At 37.2% G+C, this 20,583-nt stretch overlaps 1 protein-coding gene across 1 annotated transcript in view; it reads right to left on the bottom strand.

Moving 5' to 3' along the window:
* SLC9A9 (solute carrier family 9, subfamily A (NHE9, cation proton antiporter 9), member 9) overlaps positions 1–20,583 on the bottom strand; it is a 204,536-nt gene that overhangs the window by 33,376 nt on the left and 150,577 nt on the right. The window contains exon 14 of the mRNA XM_014951813.1: positions 19,227–19,306. Within this exon, the coding sequence (XP_014807299.1) occupies positions 19,227–19,306 (80 nt within the window). The remainder of the gene's footprint in view (positions 1–19,226; positions 19,307–20,583) is intronic.

Below are 20,583 nucleotides of genomic sequence, written 5' to 3'. Positions count from 1 at the left end.
CTAAGTAGCTTCACCTCTTTTAAGTGAAGAATGAGAAACCTCGAGAGACTTGCACTTGATTTGTGAAGAACAATGTATTTTAAAAGTCTCTAAACAAAATACAAGCTATTAAGTGTGTTGCTGCAATGAAGTGCTGATTTGCAAATGGAAAAGTCAGTGTTTTTGTCAGGGGGGGAAATAAAGGCAAGGATTTCAGCTACTTTGGAGTTTCACAGATTACCAAAAGGCAATTTTGTTAATGGAGCAGTGGGTAGCACTTGCCCTTTTCTTGCTGTATCAAAACAACCACTGGAGAGAAAGGATTTTATTCTGTGCCATGGAGATTTCTCCAGGTACTGAAGAAAATACCACAGCAGGCTTTTCTGAATCACCAGTTTTCTGGCTTGCGATTTTCAAGCTCCTGGTGGAGAGCTACGTGTAAACCTGTGATCCTATATTTCTCCCCTTACAGATCAGTTCAAAACACAGCAATTGGCCCTCATGGGGAATAATAGAGATAATTACAGTGGTGGTAGACACTGTGTGTAATTACGGAAATCGCCTTACCACAGTAAATGGAGAGGTTTTAAATATCTCAGTTTGGAGTTTTATTGTATATGGCTTAACTAATATTCATGAAAAGAGTTGTACTTGGTTTTTGCATATATCTAATTTATGTCATTTAACACAATCACATAGGAAGTTTAAAAATGTAGATTTTACTATGTGAGTACGTATGGTAAAATCTGCATGTAGCTCTTAAAACCAGTCATGAGGCATCTTTAACATCTGTTGAAAATGCCATGCTAATGGTTTGACTGAGAAAATGGAGGATTCCAATAAAAACAATGAGTCTATAGAAGTAATACCCATTGATTCATGGAGACTTTTTAATGTACAGATTGGAGGTCATCAAAATAGTTTCTTCTATGCAGGTGACATTCTTAAATAACGGTTGACATGCAACAATTGAGATCCATCAAGAAAACCCCATAGGGGTCAAAAGGAAAGGATCTTATAGGTTTGTTTGGTTTTTTTTTTAACCAGACTACTAAGGAAGCATGACTTATGATGTTTATTAAAGTTTCAGCTCTTCAGGTTTTATTAGACTCCTTTCAGATTTTTCAGAGAAAAATTATTGCCTATAGTTGAAAAAGTCTTAAGGGGGCTGAAAACATTAGATATGGTATCAAGTAGTTGTGTTGCAATCTCAGTCAGTTTTAGCAGCAATTTATTAATTAACCTATGGTCAGATATTCTAGGCCTAAAGGATTTGAAAAGATGATGGGTTTTACAAATACGCTTCTAGAGGATTAGTATTTATTGGAAGCCTGCTACAGAATATTAGACAAGTGCTCATAGATGATAGAATGGCAGCAAAAAACTATCTACTTGCAACAAAGCTCATGGTTGTTTTTTATTGTCTACAGATATAGGGGGATCTAAAAGGTCCTGTACTTTGTGCCTCGTTGACATTTCTGACCTTTAGTGTGTATCATAATTTTTTCTTTTCTTGTCTCATCCTAGCAAAGCCTCATTTAAATTTCCAAATTCCTTTACAGCTACCATGACTGACCAGTTTCACCATATGGAGAGCATGTAATCTTCCTTTTTACTACAGCTTCCCCCTGTTCTGTTGTGTGTGCCACAAGCACATCTTACCAAATAGTGAGATATATTCTGATTTTTTCATTTTCTATGCTGCTTCTTTTGATACCGTCAATAAAGTTATCTCAGTGTCACAGGCATTCTGTAAGATTGAGGGTGTGCACATCCTCAACAAAATGTGTGCAAAGAAACCTAGATCTTATGAGATAGCAAAACAAATGATCAAGTACTCATGTGATCTTTTGCTACTACTTTTTTTCCTTTGCTGCATTTAACTTAACAGGTCATCTGTCCCAAATGCAATAGCATATTGAGCAGAATGTTCTACCAGTAGCTATAGTTTTTCTTTTGAAAAAAACCCTCAACAAACAACCCCAAACCAAAGCAACACACTCAACACCTAAAATAATATTAAAAAAAATCGACTCTGTCAAAAACAATGAGGAAAATAATAGTTCTAATATGAAAACATCAGGGTCTATAGGAAATTTTAACTTGAGCTGAGCTACAGATTTAAGACACTTTCAGAATCAGGTGAAGATGAAAGACAGAAAAAAATAGGGAAGCTATACAATCACAAACAGTTACTGACATAAGTGGAGCAAGAACTGGAGAACTGAAGTGATGCTTTGCTTCTCTGAGGATGAAAGAGCTTGAAAGGAAATACTAACTCTTTAACAGTCACTAACTCAAAACCCCTGTGCAAAGCAACACTGAAGAATTTCAATGAAACCGTAGTGCTGCTAGTAACATATGGTGATGAGTTGAAAAATTATTAGATCATCAGGGAAGAAAGCAGATACATTTTCAAGGAAACATCTTGGAAAGAATTTGGCCACCCAGCAAAAATGCTAGTGCCACGATGAATGCACAAATATCACTAACCAGTCTCTTAGAACTGAAAGTTTGAACACATTATGGTGTGTGTATTTTGGCTACATAATCAAACTCATTAGATGATTAATCTTAAATCAATCAGTGTGAGGAAATCAGAATGCTAAAGAGAAATGTTAAATATATTCCTTAGCACAAGAGCAAACCAGTACCCTCAGCATCCGAGAGAGAGTTGGGAGAGGTAAACTTCAATTCTGTAAATGCCAGCATGGGAAGGAAAAAAAAGGAGGAATGATGGTTAATAATTTTTCAAAGCTTGATCCATCATTTATTACTTTTATGCAGATCTACAAACAGTGGTCAGCTGTTTACTTTCAACTGACCAATGTCCTCTTCCTTTGGAAACTGCAGTAGAATTCTAGAAATGGCTCTAGAATTAACCTCCTGCAAAAAGGTGCCTGTTCTCATTTCACACAGTTATCTATCACCTTATCTTTGTATTGTTGCATTAGTTGGTCTTGGCTTGTAATTTTCAGGTCAAGTTTGAAGCCACAAGTGTCCTCAGCTTCCCAATTGCTGTAAATTAGCATGGCCTTGTATTTCAGAAATAGTCTTATTTTAAAATGCCATCATATCTGTGAATAGAGCAAATATAAATGAACAAATACCACTTTAAAGGTAGGCTGCTCTTTCCCCCAGTATATCAGAAATAATTTGCCTTAGATTTTGTTGTGATATATTCTTTAATAAAGTAGGAATCTTAAGGGAATGCTGAAGCTGAGTGAAGATTTCACTCGTATTCTTGTTGATTACATGTGTGTTATGCACACTGACAAAATGTCTCTCCTTAATATTTTCCTGATCCTTTTGTGTTGCCTGCTCTCTATTCTGCTTGTCCCTACAACTTATACTGTTAAATATTATATTTAACCTATAAATATTAGGTTAAAAACTTCGCGTATCCTTATGAGAGCATCTTACATCATGTAGCTCTTTACTTGGTTACAGATCTCAAAGATGGTCCTTCCACAGTGGAAAGACACATTGTGCCCCTATTCTGCCTGACTCTGTAGGGAAGGATGGTAGTGTACACTGAGCACCCTAGTGCTTTCAGATTCCTTGTGCCCAGCTTGGGTTTACTCTGGCCTTCACAGCAGACAGCTGAAAAGCATCTCAGTCTTCAGTAGGCATGGACTGCAGACACCATTCTTAGTCATTTCAGCGCCAGAAGAGGTCACTTAAGCTTAGTTTCTATGATTTTTATTGTGTCCTGGGGCAAAAGGAATCATTAGTTTTTTTAGTACCTGCACGTGAAGGAGAGTAGCAAGATCTTGCATTCCAGACAGCCTGGGTATCTGCCCCTTCCCTTGCCAGCACACAGGGTACCTTTAACCCTGGCTATCGTTCCTGTAAGAGTGATTGGTAAACACTAAAGTCTAGGCTGGACCAAGCACCCTTCAAGACTGGCTGTTCTTGCCTGGTACCACCATTCCATCAGCCTTCACAACCCGGTGAAACATTAGGAAAGAATCGCCAAAGAGAATTCTGCCCTCAGTTACCACAGTGCTAATGCAGAGTAACTGACTCCATCTGTGCTGGATTTAGCACTTGGAGCAAGAGCTAAGTTATTTGTTGAGAGTCATATCAATTCCATTCATTCCAAGGGGCTTATTTTGGATTTCCTTTTACATTGGATTGTTTGTTGTTTTATTGATGCTAATACAAGGTGGCAGTGAATGTGTGTGCAATTTTTGCATGTAATTCATCTATATACTTTTCCTATATGCTGTTTTCACAACTATTTGTGTAACTGTAGTTTAAAACATAAAATAGGCAGCATAAACACAGAACAAAGAAAAAAGTCACCTCTATGCTCAAATAATAAAACTCTTACAAATGTAATTAATACATAGTCTAAGGGGACTAGCTGAAATTCTGTGCAAAATCATTATACCCCCTGACCTTCTGAGCTCTCTATCATTTACTGTGAAATCAGTTGCTCTCTCCTCTTTTGCTTCAATTTCCTTGAGATGTGTGCATTCTAGCAGCACACATCAAAACGGCAGGTATTAAGACATAGGGAACAGAAACATAAGAATCCAATAATCTCCTGACTGCGTGATAGATCGTAGCTCTTTAGAATTAGTCTTGAGCATTATTTGATAGTTACAGTTTTGCGCACAGTAGCTCTAAAAAATGTTCATTACTGAGGAGCTTACACCCACCTCTGTAAGCAACTAGAATCCAAATTAATGATAATGAGAATTGTTCATACATCAGAAGGAAAAAAGAATGCACGAAGAGTCATTTCTCTCCTGACGCAGCCTGTCTCCTTGCCTCTGTCAGTAGAAGGAATGCATACCTTAGGAAATCAGTCTTCTCTTGTTAATTCCAGCTGAAATGTCTCAAAAATGTTTCTTGCAAGTATTTTGACAGAAAGTACAGAGAAGGATAAGAGGCCTATTCCTCTGGTACTTCAGCTGGAACTAACACACTAAAGAATATAGTGAGGAGGCTCAACAGTCAAAATGGGAGCTCAGGCATTAATATCCAAATTAAAGTAAAATTCTACATCTGAAAAGTTAGAAGCAAAACAAAACAAAGCAGGAAAACTTTGCTTAAAAACAAAAGCTTCTTAATAGATTAAAAATATTTAATAAATGGAAATAAGGACTTAGTCCTCCAGTGTCCAAAAGAAAAAGGACTTACAGAGGCTGGTGCTGACAGCATATAATCATGAGAGGAAGTCAGGAAGGGCCCCATGCACATCAAATGCAAAGCAAATAAGCATTTTAATTCAATCTGTCAAAATTAATTAGAAACAAGATTAAAAAACCCCTTCACAATCAGATGAAGCATTAGCTTGTTAATGTTAATTCCTGTTCTGTTATTGTTTGTGATAAACTGAGTCATAGCTATTTGCTTTGCAGCGAATGAACTGCTCTACAGAAAGTCTGAGCAGAAAACATCTATCTGTAGTGACAAGCTCATAGCGTATCTCCCCAGCCGTGGGGAGAGAGGTTTTGGGGGCAAGGTCTGCTTGAGGCTTCTGCTGCAGGAACTCCCCTCCCCACCTCAGGGAACTGCTCACCTTTTGGGGAAGGGTTACGTGAGTAGGTCCCAGATGTGTCTTATGAGGAACTCTTGAGAAACCATTTGTGATGTGTTTGCCCTGAGCTTCCAACCTGATCTAATCTGTGGCTATTTGCTACAGCTTCCTAGTTGTATTTCATAGCATACCTCCTCAGTCTGCTCCTGCCGCATGCACTCGGGAGATAGTGGCTCTGGCTTGGCACTGCTCTCACGTGTAGTGTAGCTTTCACATTGTGATTACCTTGCCTGTGGAGGCAAAGCAAGCACATGCCTGCTTGCTAGTGAATGTGTAGCCATTTTTGGTCATTGATTGGACCTGCCGCTCCGTACATGAAATCATACCTCAAATTCCCTATGCCTCATGTCAGGTTTGATCAGACCAACTCGGGATATGACTGTAAAGCCCACTGTGTGATGAAGGGGTGCTGTGCACTCATGGAAGAACTGCTGTCTGTCTGGATTGAGTGTGGTAAGGTTTGGTCCAGGAGGTGTTTATTTTGATCAGACACATCTAATGCTAAAAAAAGATTGAAAATATATCATTATTGGAACAGGTAAAAAGATTATTGTTCTGTGCTATGCAAAGGGTGGATATGTAGATAGAGGACTGAAAAAGCAGTCCAAGACATAGTGCTTATTTTATAAGCATCCATGTATTTATGCTTAAAAAATAGGATCTAGCTCTTCTAAAGTAAAAACACCACAATTCTTGTTGTATCTGTAGTAACAGAGCCTAAAGCTAAACCATATAGAGATTATTTATTACTATAAAAGAAGTTAAAATAAAAATGTAATTTTCATCTATCCTTTATGCTCTTGGAAATATTGGTGAAGAGGCATGGTCCAATAAAATTAGCAGAGTTGGCATTTTACACTGTTAAGAATAAAGCACAAGTCACCTCCATTATTAGCCACAAATCTCTTTAGGTTCCTAATCACATCCCTATGTATGCTGAGAAGCAACCTGGGTTGGGAAGAGAGCCATCAAAGAGGGAGTCACCTTAGTATCGCTGTAACTTGGACAGGGCTGTGGAGATATTTCATTTCTGCCTTATTTCCTAGAGTGACATGATAAGTTAGGTCTTCTCGTACCATCCCTAACTCATTGAGACAGCAATGAACTCAACCAAAAAATCTCAGCTGCCAGGTGAGTTGCTGGCCATTTTTTACATAATAGCCTAGGTGTTAAAGCACTGATCTGGGAAGTGAAAGATTAGGATTTTTGGTTCCTCTTAGCCCAAGAGGGTTTGAATCAACTGTTTCTATTTTCTAAAATAATATCCTAGCAGGCAAGATAGAGACCGGCCTGTGCTGAGGCCATACTTTCTCTTTTGAATCCTGCTACCGAGACTGCACCATTGTGTAAGTGAGAATGAAAGTGGGGGAAATGAAAATTGAAAATTATTATTATGTTCAATATGGACTACATTTGTATGTAGTCTGTATTGTTATAAAATACTAAAAAAACCATACACATTATTATGTATATTATTATATATATAGTAAAATACACAATTTTTTCATGTTATTTTTATTCTTGCCTTATATTTAAGATTTAAGGTATTATTGAATTGAGTATCATAGATAATTAAACATAAAACTTGTACCCTTATATTGCTTCTTTAAATTTGTGTAGCAGCTTCTGGAACAATCAGATCCAGAGTTGCCTTATCTGCATTTTCATGGATCATTAACGAATAGCATTTTCTGCATAGCAAAAAGCATAATTCTCTAGTTTAGCTAGAAGGACCGAGCCCCGAAGACCAATCACATCTTCATTCACTCCAGTTCCCAATGATACTTGCCATGATACACAGTATCAATAGCAGTTTAACTATGTCTTAGCAGACCATATTTATCATTTTTTTGCATCTGAGTTTTAATTAAATGTGAATGAACCTGATATGCAGTCATTTGTGCAGCAAGTGTAATCGTATTTTATGCATTTGAAACTTTTGGATGCCTGAAGTACATGAAAAGCACTTTATGCGTACTTGCATTATTGCATATTTCATTATAATGTAATTCTATATTAGATATTCTATTTATGCAGAATCCAAAAATAGTTTGTGCTGTGTAGCAATGCAAATTTCAGTGAATAATCCACAAAGAATTTCAAAGCCTTAACCATTTGTGACATGCACTATTCTGTATCTTTAATTATCTTTAATGAGGACTCAACCTTTGAATAAATCATACTGGGCTTTTTATGAGTAAAACCCATTTCTGTGCTTCCCCGTTAAAGAATGGCCTATCACTTCTTATCTTAATTGCACTGAAAATATTATTGCTTATCATTACTGTTCAAAATTCCTCAAACTGGTTTTAGATTGGTCTGTCAACAGTTAAAGTGTAAATCAGGTTTCTGTACTCTAGGGCTGTGCTCCCCACTTCCCACCTGACAGCTTGGAACTGGAGAATGAGAAAGCACACACGGCTTCATGACCAAGGCTACGCAGGATAGCAGCAATAGCTGAGGAAAAATCCACTTTCCACCTTCTTTCTTCTTAAAGAATCCAACTTAAATCAATGTAGAATGGGGGGAATTTCTTTCCCACTAGTTTAGGGAAAGAGCGGATGTGAATAGGAATGCTTTGTTTTACCTGACGTAACTGAGACTCTTAAAACACTGACGCTAAAGACATGTATAGTGAAAGGGGTGAAGGTTGTATGCATTGATAGCTTCTCTTGCACTGGTGTACACTAAGACTGATGGGCTATGTTCAAGTTAATGATATTACACTGGTGTAACAATCGCAGTTCAAATCATCCCTGAGTTTAGACCACACGGTCTTAGCACACAACCAAACACAAAACAGGGAAGGAATCTCTTCTTGAACTCCTTATAGACGTTGCAAATCTGGGACTTCTCTTTTTCTATTCTTTAAAATGAGCAGAAGTTTGGCTAATGATGAGAATATAAGAAATAACAATTTACTGTTTAAAATTTCAATATTGTGGTCAATGGCGATGGGTTATTTTAAGAAATTTCATATTTCAAAAAGTGTGGAGAAAGGCTTCGTTTTTCAATTGGTTTTACCTAATTCTACATCCAAAATTAAATATCTAAAGTACCATAATGTGGTAAAGAATCAGTTCAGAAAATTGCCAGGTTGATTTTTGCAGATTGAATACCCCCACTTAAAACGCCCTTCACTCAAGTGCACTCGTCCTTCCACCTCTCAATGGCTGGCACCGAAATGGCTCCAAGATAAAGGTTGGGTGAGTGCAAGCACGACAGCGCGACCAGCCGCGTGGACGCAGCTCTAGCATTACTTACAGGGGACTAATCTTTCAGGAATTTCCCACAATTCCTCCCCCTGTGCAAAAAGAAAGATAAGTTTTGCGTCTTTTACGCTGCAAAGGCCTAACTGCAAAGCTTATCTTGCATTTAGGGGGACAGGATGCTTTCCCAGGCATCTCAGTCCAAACCTCAAGTGAGGGTTAGAAATTGTATCCCCCCCCCCCCCCCAAATTTTTAATGAACAGACAGCAAAACTCTCCAAGTCCATCAGCACTGGCTAGGAGCTTTGTAGAAATGGAGTGAGATTTTACTATTTATAGCATAACTGTGTTTTCGGTACGGAATTACACGGAAGACCAAAAAAAAAAAAAAATCTGTTAAAATTGTCTGCATAAATACTGCACTCTTTACAATAATTTGTAAACAAATATTTAACAGATTAAAATATTTTTTCATTTGGTATAATATCAGAAGTTAAAAAAAGACCAAAATCATCAGATCAAAATACTTATTCTTTTCCTTCATGTAATTAGGTACACGTTTCCTAACCTTCCGTGACACTATTTCTTGCTTCTTGAAATAGCAGCTCCAGGACATAGAACCCACAAAATTTTGGTATTATTTTCATCATCTGTTTGGTAAACTATACACGTTTTGTCAAAGTCACTATTTTACAGTCTATCATTATTCCTCTCCCCTTGCACAGCTATATGACCAATTGTGACCAAGCCACAAAGAAAGCATCTGCAAATGTTCTGTGCTCCCACCCATGCTCACTTTCAGGAATGTCTCCTTTTTCTAGTAGTAGAAATAACAAAGTTCATAAAATAATTGTGCTGTCCCTTTCTGTCACAGACCAAACCCTCTAAGTCATAACATCTTCCTCTACCCTCTCTCACTAAGAATAGAGAGCAACAGGTTTTATGGTTATGATGCTGGTAGAAGAGGAGTAGAAATGGTGCCGTGATTGGAAATGCAGCTCATTTTCTTTATCTGTACATCAAACTGGGCTAGGATAACTGAATCTACAGAAATCAAGAGGTTCTTGAGCTCTAGGTCTGTATTTATGAGAAATAAAAGGCCATAGCCTTGATTTTCAGAAGTACTCTGCTGATTGTTTAGGAATGTAAATTAAGAGACTGTGTTCCTCTGGGCGCTATATTCTGACTTCTATTTTTCTTGAAGTTTGTAGTATAGTTTAAGATGAAAGGCAGACTTTGTCATCCCCTGTTTGGGACTTTTGTGTTCTCTACCAATAGTTAAAGCAAACTCATAAAATGTGATGATCTGCTGCAATACCTCGTGAAAACTTGCAGTCAGCCCTAAATCAGTATTTTCATTCTTCTGATTTATCCTCTCCACCTTCCCTTAGCATGCCCTTGAGAAGAAGTGCTGAATTAAGAACTGGTACTAAGATTGGTTGATTCACAATATATTTGAATGCGTGATGATGCATATGTTCTAGTGAATCGGGCACATATTTCAATATCAAAAAATAGAAAATGGCTCTTGAGTTTCTCTGCTGCCAAGTATTGCAATATTTTGAATAACTGATTGCCAGTGTTTCTAAAATTAGAGATAACCAATTTTTTTTTCTCATGCATTTGCACGTTTGCCTCAGCCTTTATTGGTGGTTCTGTGTTAGTGTGCTAAAGTAGTTTAACTCAACTCAAAACTATCACAGCCAACACAAGCTAGGGATACCAACAGTACTTTTTCCAGAGCAACCACCTAAAATGGGAAGAATGCCAATATATGGGTTAAGCTTCCGAATAAGACCTGTATTGAGGGACTCATCCATAGCCACTAAAGGCACTGGAACATGTCAGTGACTTTAAGAGTTTTGCATCCAGATATTAGCTTTCCATAAAAGAGTTCAACTTAAGAATACTTTCTAATGGAAAATCATTAACATGCCCTTTGGCATTCCTGGCAATAACCTTAATCATACTGAATTCCTTTAGTCTCACAGCTTTTACAGGAATACCACTGTAATTTAACATTAATAAAAGACCTTTACTAGGAAGTATTACCAATTTCTTGCTTAGGTAATGTTATAATTAACAGTATCTTGCTGTGACAATTGCTGCTGGAAAAGAAGTGCCATTTATAGATGGTATTACATATGCAGCATGTTCTGCATGCAAGTCCAAGCAGTCTGATATGTGCTAAGTGACTGGAAAGGCAACAGTGAAAGGTATACATGCAGAAGAACATTTAAAAACACTTTAGATGTAATGCAAAGTAACTTTTTGCACATACAGGGCTGTAAATGAAATAATAAGAGACTTGAAGGAAGGTTTTAAGTTATGCTTGATTAAATCTGTGCTATAATCTTCTGGTATTCTTATATCCTACTTAGGTCTCCTGGGTGCTGTTAAGTATTGTCAGCCAACAAACTATAATTTTATGCTTGAGTGGACTAATAAAAGTCTAGGCTTCTGCTTTGTACATTCAAACTACAGTATGCTGTAATAATAAAGTGAGAAGGGAAGCAAAAGATAAAGCAAAATAAAAAATTGTCATATGGAATAATAATTAATACTTATCAGTAAAATCAGATACTAAGATGTCTTGGGCTCTAATTTGTTGAGGTCAATAAACTGTGAGGCTGTTCACTTCACAAGGTTTTAGATCAACTCCTTCAAGTTCTGTATTTTGAATTGACAGGTACTGTAAGTCCTGCTATGCAGGCAGAAGTAAGCTATAGAACTGGATGGTCTTTTTTTAAATGTACCAATTTTTCTAGTTGAGTCTCTTGTCCATGCTGGAACATCTGGCTCTTGGACAATAGCTATTCATATAGCACCTCTGTATAAAGTACGCCTATAAGAGAAGTCCTCTGCACTTAGTTCTGTCTTGGTAGCATGTGTGCAGAATTTCTCTTATGCTAAAGTGTAAATCTTGACACTGTCTAGTTTTAACATGCTACAGCTGCATATGGTGCCTTCACACAGCTGAAAATAACATTAAGAGAAAAAATGAAAACAGTTCTGTAAACTGGATTGCCTGACTGAGGCCTTGGTTGTATGAAGTGCTACATTCTCTTGATGGACTTGTGAGCATCCACTGGTCTGGTAAATAGCTTCAGAACTGGCCCTTGGTAAATCTGGGAGGAATGGCTTGGATATTCCAGCTCTTGGGTGTAGTGCAAGGGTTCCTCAGGTCAGGAGGACTGACCATTCACCCACAGGTAGGGATGAAGCATGTAGTGGTGCTTTGCTGAGAAAAGGGTCCTCTTTAATGCCAGCCACTCAAACATACAGACAGAAATTAGTCATACTCAGTCAGAATTTTTCAGGTGTTACCTCTGTGTCTAATGTGTTTTCTGAAATAAAAAATGTCACTTTCAGCAGTGTTGTAGGCGGAAGCTTTACCTCTTTCCTGCCCCCTTCCCCTTTATTGTCCCTGCTTTGGCACATTAAGAGTCTCTGCTGAGAGCCCTGCAAAAGCCAGATTTCTTAGGGCTCCAGAGGCTCCAGTTCCACTTCTCCACCTTTTTTCAATTTTCTGACCAACTTGGTGGGCTGCCAGACTCCTATGCAGTTGATGAGCCTTGGAAACATTTCAGAAATACTTAAAAAGAAAAAAAACAACAAAAAACCCAAACATTTTTTGCCTTTAAAATGAACTGTGGATTTGTTTTGTACTGGAAAGATTAAAATGTTACATTTCTTCTGCAAAAAACTTTATTTTCAAATTTTAGAACTCCTTGTGGGGTTAGGATCGTAGTTTCTATAGTTCCTATGTATTGCAGATTTTAATGTATTTTAATATATTTTTACATGAAAGAAAGTGACATAGTTGCATAAACCCCCATGCATTTTTATTGGGGCAACTGAGATTTGTGCAACAATTTTTATATTCAGTTGTGGTCCTCGTTATCAGAAATTGACAGAAATCCTTGAATAGCACAAACAAAAGGCATACTGTGTCAAATGACGTAGGATGCTAAAGAGAGATGCTGGTGATTAAACACTGAGTTGTCTAGAATAAGCTGTAGACCAGGTTCTGCCTTAGATACCATGCAAAACTCTTACAAAAATCAATGACCATTTGACGCAAACAACAGAAAATAGAACCTGGCCCAGCATGTCTCCGATGGATGACAACAAGGATTCGATAACAGCTTACAAAATGGAGTGGTTTTTTTGACTTGAATGTGAATCTCTTTTCACATTAAAGCACTGCCCCTTTTCTCAGATTGCACTAATAATGACATGCTCTCCTTCTCCACTTGTCCCATGCCTGCACTGTTTAACCATTGTTTTGAACATTGATTTTTTTGAAATCCCACAGTTCCCCCCAAGTGCCTCTTTATTTCTTTCCTTAAAGGCACAGCACTACTATGAAGGCTTTAAAGAAATCAAGATATTTGATATAATGGCTTTGCTACCAGAGAAGTAAAAGCCTTTGGCAAAAAAAAAAAAAAAAGTCCTCTTGCAGAATGACTTAGTTTTTGTATTATTTTATATAAGAGAGAAAATTAATATGTGAAAAATAATCTGATCTATTGTCTTCCTTGTCAGCTCCTTTTCTCCCTAACTCCCTTTCAGTTTTAAACATGTAAATAGACCTTTCTGCAATGTATTGAAGCTTAGTGTCAGGATGAGAAATCAAAATAGTAAAAATTTCAAACTTTATCTCCTCCTCATTGTATCTTTGGAACCAAAATTCCTGCAGCTCCCTTTTTCCTTCAGGATCATAGTGGGGAAAGGGTGGGTTCAAAGATTTATATTTTGCAATAAAAATAACAAACGAGCACAAATAATCATAGAACAGTTTAGGTATGTATGTCTCTATGCAATGGAAGGGTAAAAAGTAGCATATGTCAACTACTGTAAAAGAACTAGACATTTTTCATTTAAAACTTTGTATGTAATTTTGCATTCATACTTAACATTCAACTCCTGTTTAGTAATGTTTTCTTGTAAGAAAAGCCTGGACATGAAAGAGATGTTCCAAGAATTGACGTAAGAGAAACTTTACAAATGAGAATGATTTTACTTGCGTATTCAGCATGGAATGGTTTTAGAATTATTTATCTAGGTTTCTTTCTGTGAATGGAGGACAAACTGAGGTCACTTATTATTCTGGTTAATCATTAGCCATGTTTATTTATTAAGTTAATTTGCAGAGTTTCAACAATCTTGTGTCCTTGGAAAGGGTCAGGAAACAGCACCAAATCAGCTATACTAATAATCTGTGCTGTAAAAACAACAATGAGTTTTTCTAGATCACGTGCTTGAACATGTGTAGTTGGAATGAGTTTTGAACCAGGTTCAAGCACTTGTTGCTAATGATAAAATACTTCCTGGGAACCCTGTCCTGCTAAAGTTTGCAGTGCCTGAGAAAGCCTTATGATACGGCCACACACTCACTCTTGTGTCATGTTCACGTTATAATCCATTTACTAGGATTTGTGCTTCCCCTCAGCTTTTACTATGATCTGCTTGTAACACCTGCAACACTGATTTCTGTGCTCTATTGGCGCATCTGTGCTATGAGGTCTATGCTTGGCCAATTCCATGTTACTGTTTCTGTGCGCTACCTGAATTTTCTTACATAGAATTATCTGGTGGTTCTTTGATTCATAATTAGACTGAAGAGACAAGATTTTCTTTTCTCTTTCTGAAAACGGTCTAGCAAAATGAGGTTCTGGTCCAAAACTAGGATGCCATGTGCTATTTTGCGGTTGTCACTGAAGTGATAAAGAATATAAAATCAGAATATTAGTAATTAAGAAACCTGTCATTCTCCAGCAGGTAGAAGAAAATGGTGTGCACATGCGTGCTCACAGCCTCTTCTCTTTTCCTTCTAAAGATGTCTGTCTCTGATATGAGAGTGGAAAGTCATCCCATAAGGAAAATTCAACTGAAGACCACAAAATGCTGAATTTTTCTTTGATTGTCAGTTCACCCTGGAGTGCACTTTTGCTTTTAGTAGCATTTCCATTTTCTCACAGGCACAGAATAGTACACGTCTTACTTCATAGGCAGCCATTATGTCTGTTTTATCCATGTACAAAGCATAGGAGAAATAAAATGATAGGTGGCCTGATAAGGGGGATAAACTCTTGAAGTCTACAAATAATGCAATTCCTTTTGGCTGATTGGTTTCAGGTAAATGCAAAGGACAAAGACACCTTTTTTTTAAACTGAAAGGAATGCATCGGAATGATGGATAACTGCAGCTCAAGTAGAAACACTTTTAGAAGTTGCTTTATGGAGAATTGGCTCACTCTGTCCGAGACTTCTGCTTCTATTCAGTGTAACTGAACGTTAGTGCCTCAGATTGAAAAGAAATCTGTAAAGAAGGAGAAAGCTCTCCTTCTCTATTTGGTGCAGCAGGCATGTGAGCTGCTCAAAAAGTAAAGCTCTGTGCAAGTTAGCAAATAGCAATGTAGCTGTCTATCTTGGAGCAATATCAAGGGTGCCCCTAGGCCTGTCACTGCACTAGTTACAATACCCATACTGGCCAGCTAACAACAGTTACCATCTCTCACTCCCTCATGTGCCAGGGACAGGCAGCATCAGTGCTCTGGTTGTTGTTTAGTCTTGGAGGATCACATCACACACAATCTCATCCTCATCCCATTGTCAGAAAAAAAAAAATAATTAAACTTGGCTGCAGGTGGGCCCAAGGCCTGTGTCTTGCAATTTAAAGCATAAGTATTCAAAGAAACTTACCATGCAGGTGAAGTCTTTGTCCCTCTTCCTTCCCTTCTTGCTTTCTTCTATTGTAATCTTGCATACGTTTTCCTGTTACGCAGTAACTACTTTTTTCTCAATGCAAGTTTCAGTGTGTACTATTAAAGTACATATCCTGCAACATAACATAGACTTCTCCTTATGAAGTCGGTGAGTATTTATGGATGGAAACATCTTAGCACGTACATTATGCTCTTTTTTTTTTGTCTTCAGTTTCGCTTATTTTTGCACTTTTGTGTTTTAGTGCAGAAATCCCAAATCCTTCCTTCTCCTCTCAGTATACAGCATGAGAAGCCAGGGAACAGTGTAGTCATCTTCCTGACTGATGCTAAAAACATCCAGTGAGAGCAAAAATGCCCCCACATGAGTAAGCAAGAATTACATGAACACACAGAGAAAGAAGCCTTAGTGGACAAAAAGCTTTGTATAAGATCATGTTAAATGAGAAATGATTGCAGGAGTTTAGTCTAAAGTAGCTGCAAAAGGAGGTGAAGATTTTTTGCAAGGAACTTTTATTATAGCAATTTTATCTTCCTTTTTAGCAGTAGATTATAACTGGGAACACAGGCCCCTGTAGAGAAGGAATTCTGTCTCTAGTCAGGTACACAATGTCTTGGGACCAAGCAGGCAAAAGCCAGTGATGTTTGTTGGAGCAAACAAGTAAAGAGGTTTGGGACTGAGAAGAGTTAAAAGCAAATTCCTACTAGCTGGGAGCAAAGTTATAATTTTGTTGTGGAATGCTCTGGAATGGGATGACTTTGCTCACCATTTTTTTGAGCTCTGCCCTTACATACACAGGTTGTTGCCCTTGCAGGATGACATTTCCACCTACTTACTCATTTGTTAGCTAAACTTGGCTACAGCTGCCTTGAAAAAACCACAAACAACAAAATAAAGCCATATATATAGTGCTGGATTATAGATCTTGGTTTTTTTCCCCAGATAAATTCTTGAAATATCTTTTGTTTATTCCCTCACTTTTCCACTAGCCTTAAGTCGGTTATTACAACTTCAAATAGTAATGCATTTTAAGATGTAAAAACAAACAAATTCAAATAAATTTACTGGAATTTATCCACTTTCAGATACCAAGTATTTTATTTTGCATTTTCCTTGTTTAAATTACTGAGATAAAAATCCAAGGTGATAGCTCTAAGTACTTAAATGATCTGTTCTTAATTTTTATTATTCTAGTATTAATATTTTTTAGCCTAGATTTTAGGGAACAGTATGTTTTTCTTAGGTGTCAATGCCTGATTCAAAGATATTTGCTTAAAGAAAAGTATCCTTATGGAACACAGCTGGTTCTGGATCAGGATCCTACTGTTTCCTTCGGAATAAAAATGAAATTTGATTCAAAACCAGAATTTATGGGATTTTTTTGGTGTAGTCCTACCCTAGCGTGGCATGTTGGCATTGCCTTAGACCACTGAACTAAGTGGAAATCATTCATAAGGACAGCAAGGAACAACAAAACTTTTTGATTTCCTCAGTGATATTTCCTCCCTATTGCTTTTCCCTTGTGAAATAAATAGGCATAAGAGATGTTATTTCCAGAAGAGTGGGTAGATTTGTGTTAATGCCTAAGAGAAAATGTCAAACTATAGAAATGTCACAGTCTTGTATGCTTTCGAAGTATATAACCAGATAGATTATTATTTGCTGTATCTTTCCTTCAAAAACTTTATCATAATCCTCTATGCAATCTTGTTTTGGGCACAAATACTTTGCTACACAACAATCTCTTCTATATTTAGCAGCACAGCTCTGTAACATTAGGCAGGGAAAGGCAAAAGAAAGTTTGGGTGGATAATTTCTCTCTCCCTGAAAAGAATGTCTTTCAGAAATAATCATACCAAAGAAATGCTCAGATCTGTGAGTCACAGCATTAGTGGGTTGAACCTTTATTCTGTGCAGGTATATGGGCATATGTTTTCAGGATTAGTGAAATGTTAGAAGTATTATTTGTAATAAAAATATATTTTAGGATAATGGCAGGGGTCTAATCTCTGAAAATCTGAATTCTAAAGAAAGATTATGATGACTTGAAGAGAGTGACACTTAATAAATTTGTTCTTTTTAAGGATTTTTTGTAAAAAATATTTTCTTAAAATCCAAAAGACATGGAAACCAGATTTTCTAGGATAAAGTATCAGATACCCATATTCCAGATCTTGAGAGATCTTGATAGATGTAATCTCTGAGAAGTGGTGCTTCTGGTGCCTTCTGCAGGGCTTTCATTTTGCAGGTACTCTTGTCAAACTTTTTCATATTGATTTCTCTTTCCCTTCCGCCTCTGTCCCTTGTTTTTAGCTCTATCCTTGTCTCTTTCATGTCTTTTTTTAACTCATGCCTACGTTCTATTCTTGCCCTCCACGTTTTTTTGCTTCCTTTTGTCTTTTTTTTCTCCTTCAGAGTAACTTTTTTTCCTGGTGTATCTGTTCCTCCTGACTTAGTTTCCAAGATATACCACAACTGCAGGCTATTCCTGGGGTGGTAGTTCAAGCCAGTTATGCTGGTGCTCAGCATTAACATTTAAACATATTTTCCCACTCTATACAGCATTCACCTACCATTTCTAAGTATTCTTGAAGAATTATCCTAGGGAAACATTTTAATGCTAAGTGCTTTTTGGCCCTTAAAACTGCTCTGGTAGATGAATTAGGGCAATACATTCATTTTTAAGCAAAAAGATGTTTTTCCATCAAAAGTCTCTGTGAAGGATAACTTCACTTGAATTCTCTAAGGAGGCTGTATTCCCAAAGAGTTACATTTTATCAGCTGAAATATTTCATCCTGGTTTGCTGCAGCTGGTATCAGAGAAACATACATGTGGCCTGAACGTTAATCAGGGTAATGAACCACTAGATTTGCTATTGGTTAATGGAGACTACTGGTAGAGCTTTGCCTGTTTAGGTCCTGAGCCAGTACGCACAGAAATTAGCAGATGGGCTTCTCTTATATTCATCGTATATCTCTGTTAAAAGCTTACAGCATGGTTGTTATTGTGGCATCTCACTGATAGCTACACAAAGCCTTTGCAGAGTCAGCTTAAAATGACAATAGATTAGAATGGTGGCTTTCACCATCTTTGCAGAGGCATTAGTGGCAGTACTGGCTGTCAAAGACTGGGTGCTCTACCTTGGCTTTGGGAGCATGTAGATGTGGGAGAACATTGTTGCCTCAGTAGGGATGTGAATAGAAGCACAAAGGCTCAGGAATCAGGGAATAGGAAGTATGAGCTCCAGAAAAGTCTTGGGAGCTACATTTTCATAATAGGTGCATCTTTTTCTGTTTGTAAGAGGTGTGGGTAAACCACTGCTGTCTTATTTTCACTTTCTCTTGGGTAGCTGCTGCTTTGTGAATACGTAGGCAGGCAGCAGCCATTGGGCTGCTTCAGTCTTCAACCTTCTGGTTCCCCAGACACATCTAATTAGTAATTGGATTAGTTTTATCCTGGAATTTTAAAAGGTTAATTCATTTAAACCTACTGGCAATGTATTACTGTAGGGCAGAGCTTAATTTGTTCTCACTCCTCATAGCCTCAGTCAGGAATGTACTACAACTGCATTGTCCTGCTTCTCTAGACCTTCTGTTTCTTTGAACTTTCAAGATTTCTTTCGGTTACAAAAATGTAATTTATTTTAACATCTTTAGGTTTTGGTTTTAGAAGTATAATAATTTTTTTATTTGTAAATATTTTGAAGGTGCTAGTTGTAATGAAACTATCATCTATGGGTTATAACAGAAAAGGATACTTGTGGTCAAAGCCATACCATATTCTGAACAGCCATGCACTCTCAGCTTTGGTTGTATTTTTATCCAGGTTAGATGCACTCTGCAAAATAAACGAATGAAGTGAAAAGCATTTGATAACATAAATAAATAATGAAGCTCCAATATTAAAAATACATGTCAAACCAAATTACAATTTAACTGCCTTTTTTTTTTTTTAATTTAAAAAGCCTCTTTGCAGAAATGTCATCTCTCTGAATAAGCTCAGGAGCAAATTGGCTCATATAGCACATTTCTTATTACTATATACTCATTGGAAGAGTGCAGCATTTACTTTTATTAATGATTCCAATTTTATTAAGCAGCTGAGAAGCACTATATTCTGAGATCAATAAAATGATATTTCGATTTAATTGCCATTGTGGGACTACTTCAGTTTACTCCTACAGGATCAGATGCTATTTGTGTATGGCTAACAAAATGTCATTCCCGAAGGGATCATGATATTCTAATAATTATGGCACTACTTTTCTTTCTGTGCATCTTTTCGAGGGGAGAGGAACACGGCAATATTGGAGAAGTAGGGTATTTATAAGCATCAACAAGACTCAAACCACTGCTTTGCATTCTGTATGCTAACTGTAGGGTGCACTGCACAGGGAGATGGACTGTCCTTTCACTCAGGGTCATAATTAAGAATAATAAAACAGACAGTCTTCTGTACAAAGATGGTTAGTTTGGTTGTACTCTGGGCCATCAGTAGTGGTGGAAGAATTAGTGGCAGGACGGAATTAGGAATGGGATTGCCAGTTTTCGAAGGATACTTCATTATTGTCTTGTTTCTGTTTTACTGCAGGTTAGATTATTTTTAATGGAAATGTTTTTCTTCGCAATTTTAAACTGATTTATGTAATAATTTTTATGTTTTAATCTACTAACAGCAAAATTTTAACTTCTTATGATACATTAACACTCATGTAATTGGCTGATGATAATAATGTCAACGGTCTGATCCTTGAAACTCTAGGGTCTAGGTCCAAGCCAACCTGTATATGGGAACTTTTGCAGTTATTTCACTGAGTTTTGAAGAAGGTTATAAGGCTATATGTTGTAGCTGTTGATGGTTTAGCTAATGCCATATGTGGTGACAGTGAACTTATAAATGCACCAAATAGACCAAATATTATTTTTGGGATCTGATTCCTTGTTACTGAATTGAGTATTTTAGCAACTCCCCCTAGCAACAGGGGAAGCTGAAGCAGAGACGAAGATGGTGCTAATGTCTAACCAAGCAGCAGAACATTCTTCTAAGCCCTTAATATCTAATAATGCATTTTGGCAAGACACATACAGACTGGGAAAAGTGCTGAAACATTTAAG

The sequence above is a fragment of the Calidris pugnax genome, unplaced genomic scaffold (genome assembly GCF_001431845.1).
Source record: "Calidris pugnax isolate Ruff unplaced genomic scaffold, ASM143184v1 scaffold197, whole genome shotgun sequence".
NCBI lineage: Eukaryota > Metazoa > Chordata > Aves > Charadriiformes > Scolopacidae > Calidris > Calidris pugnax.
This window is presented reverse-complemented; position numbering and strand designations above follow the sequence as displayed.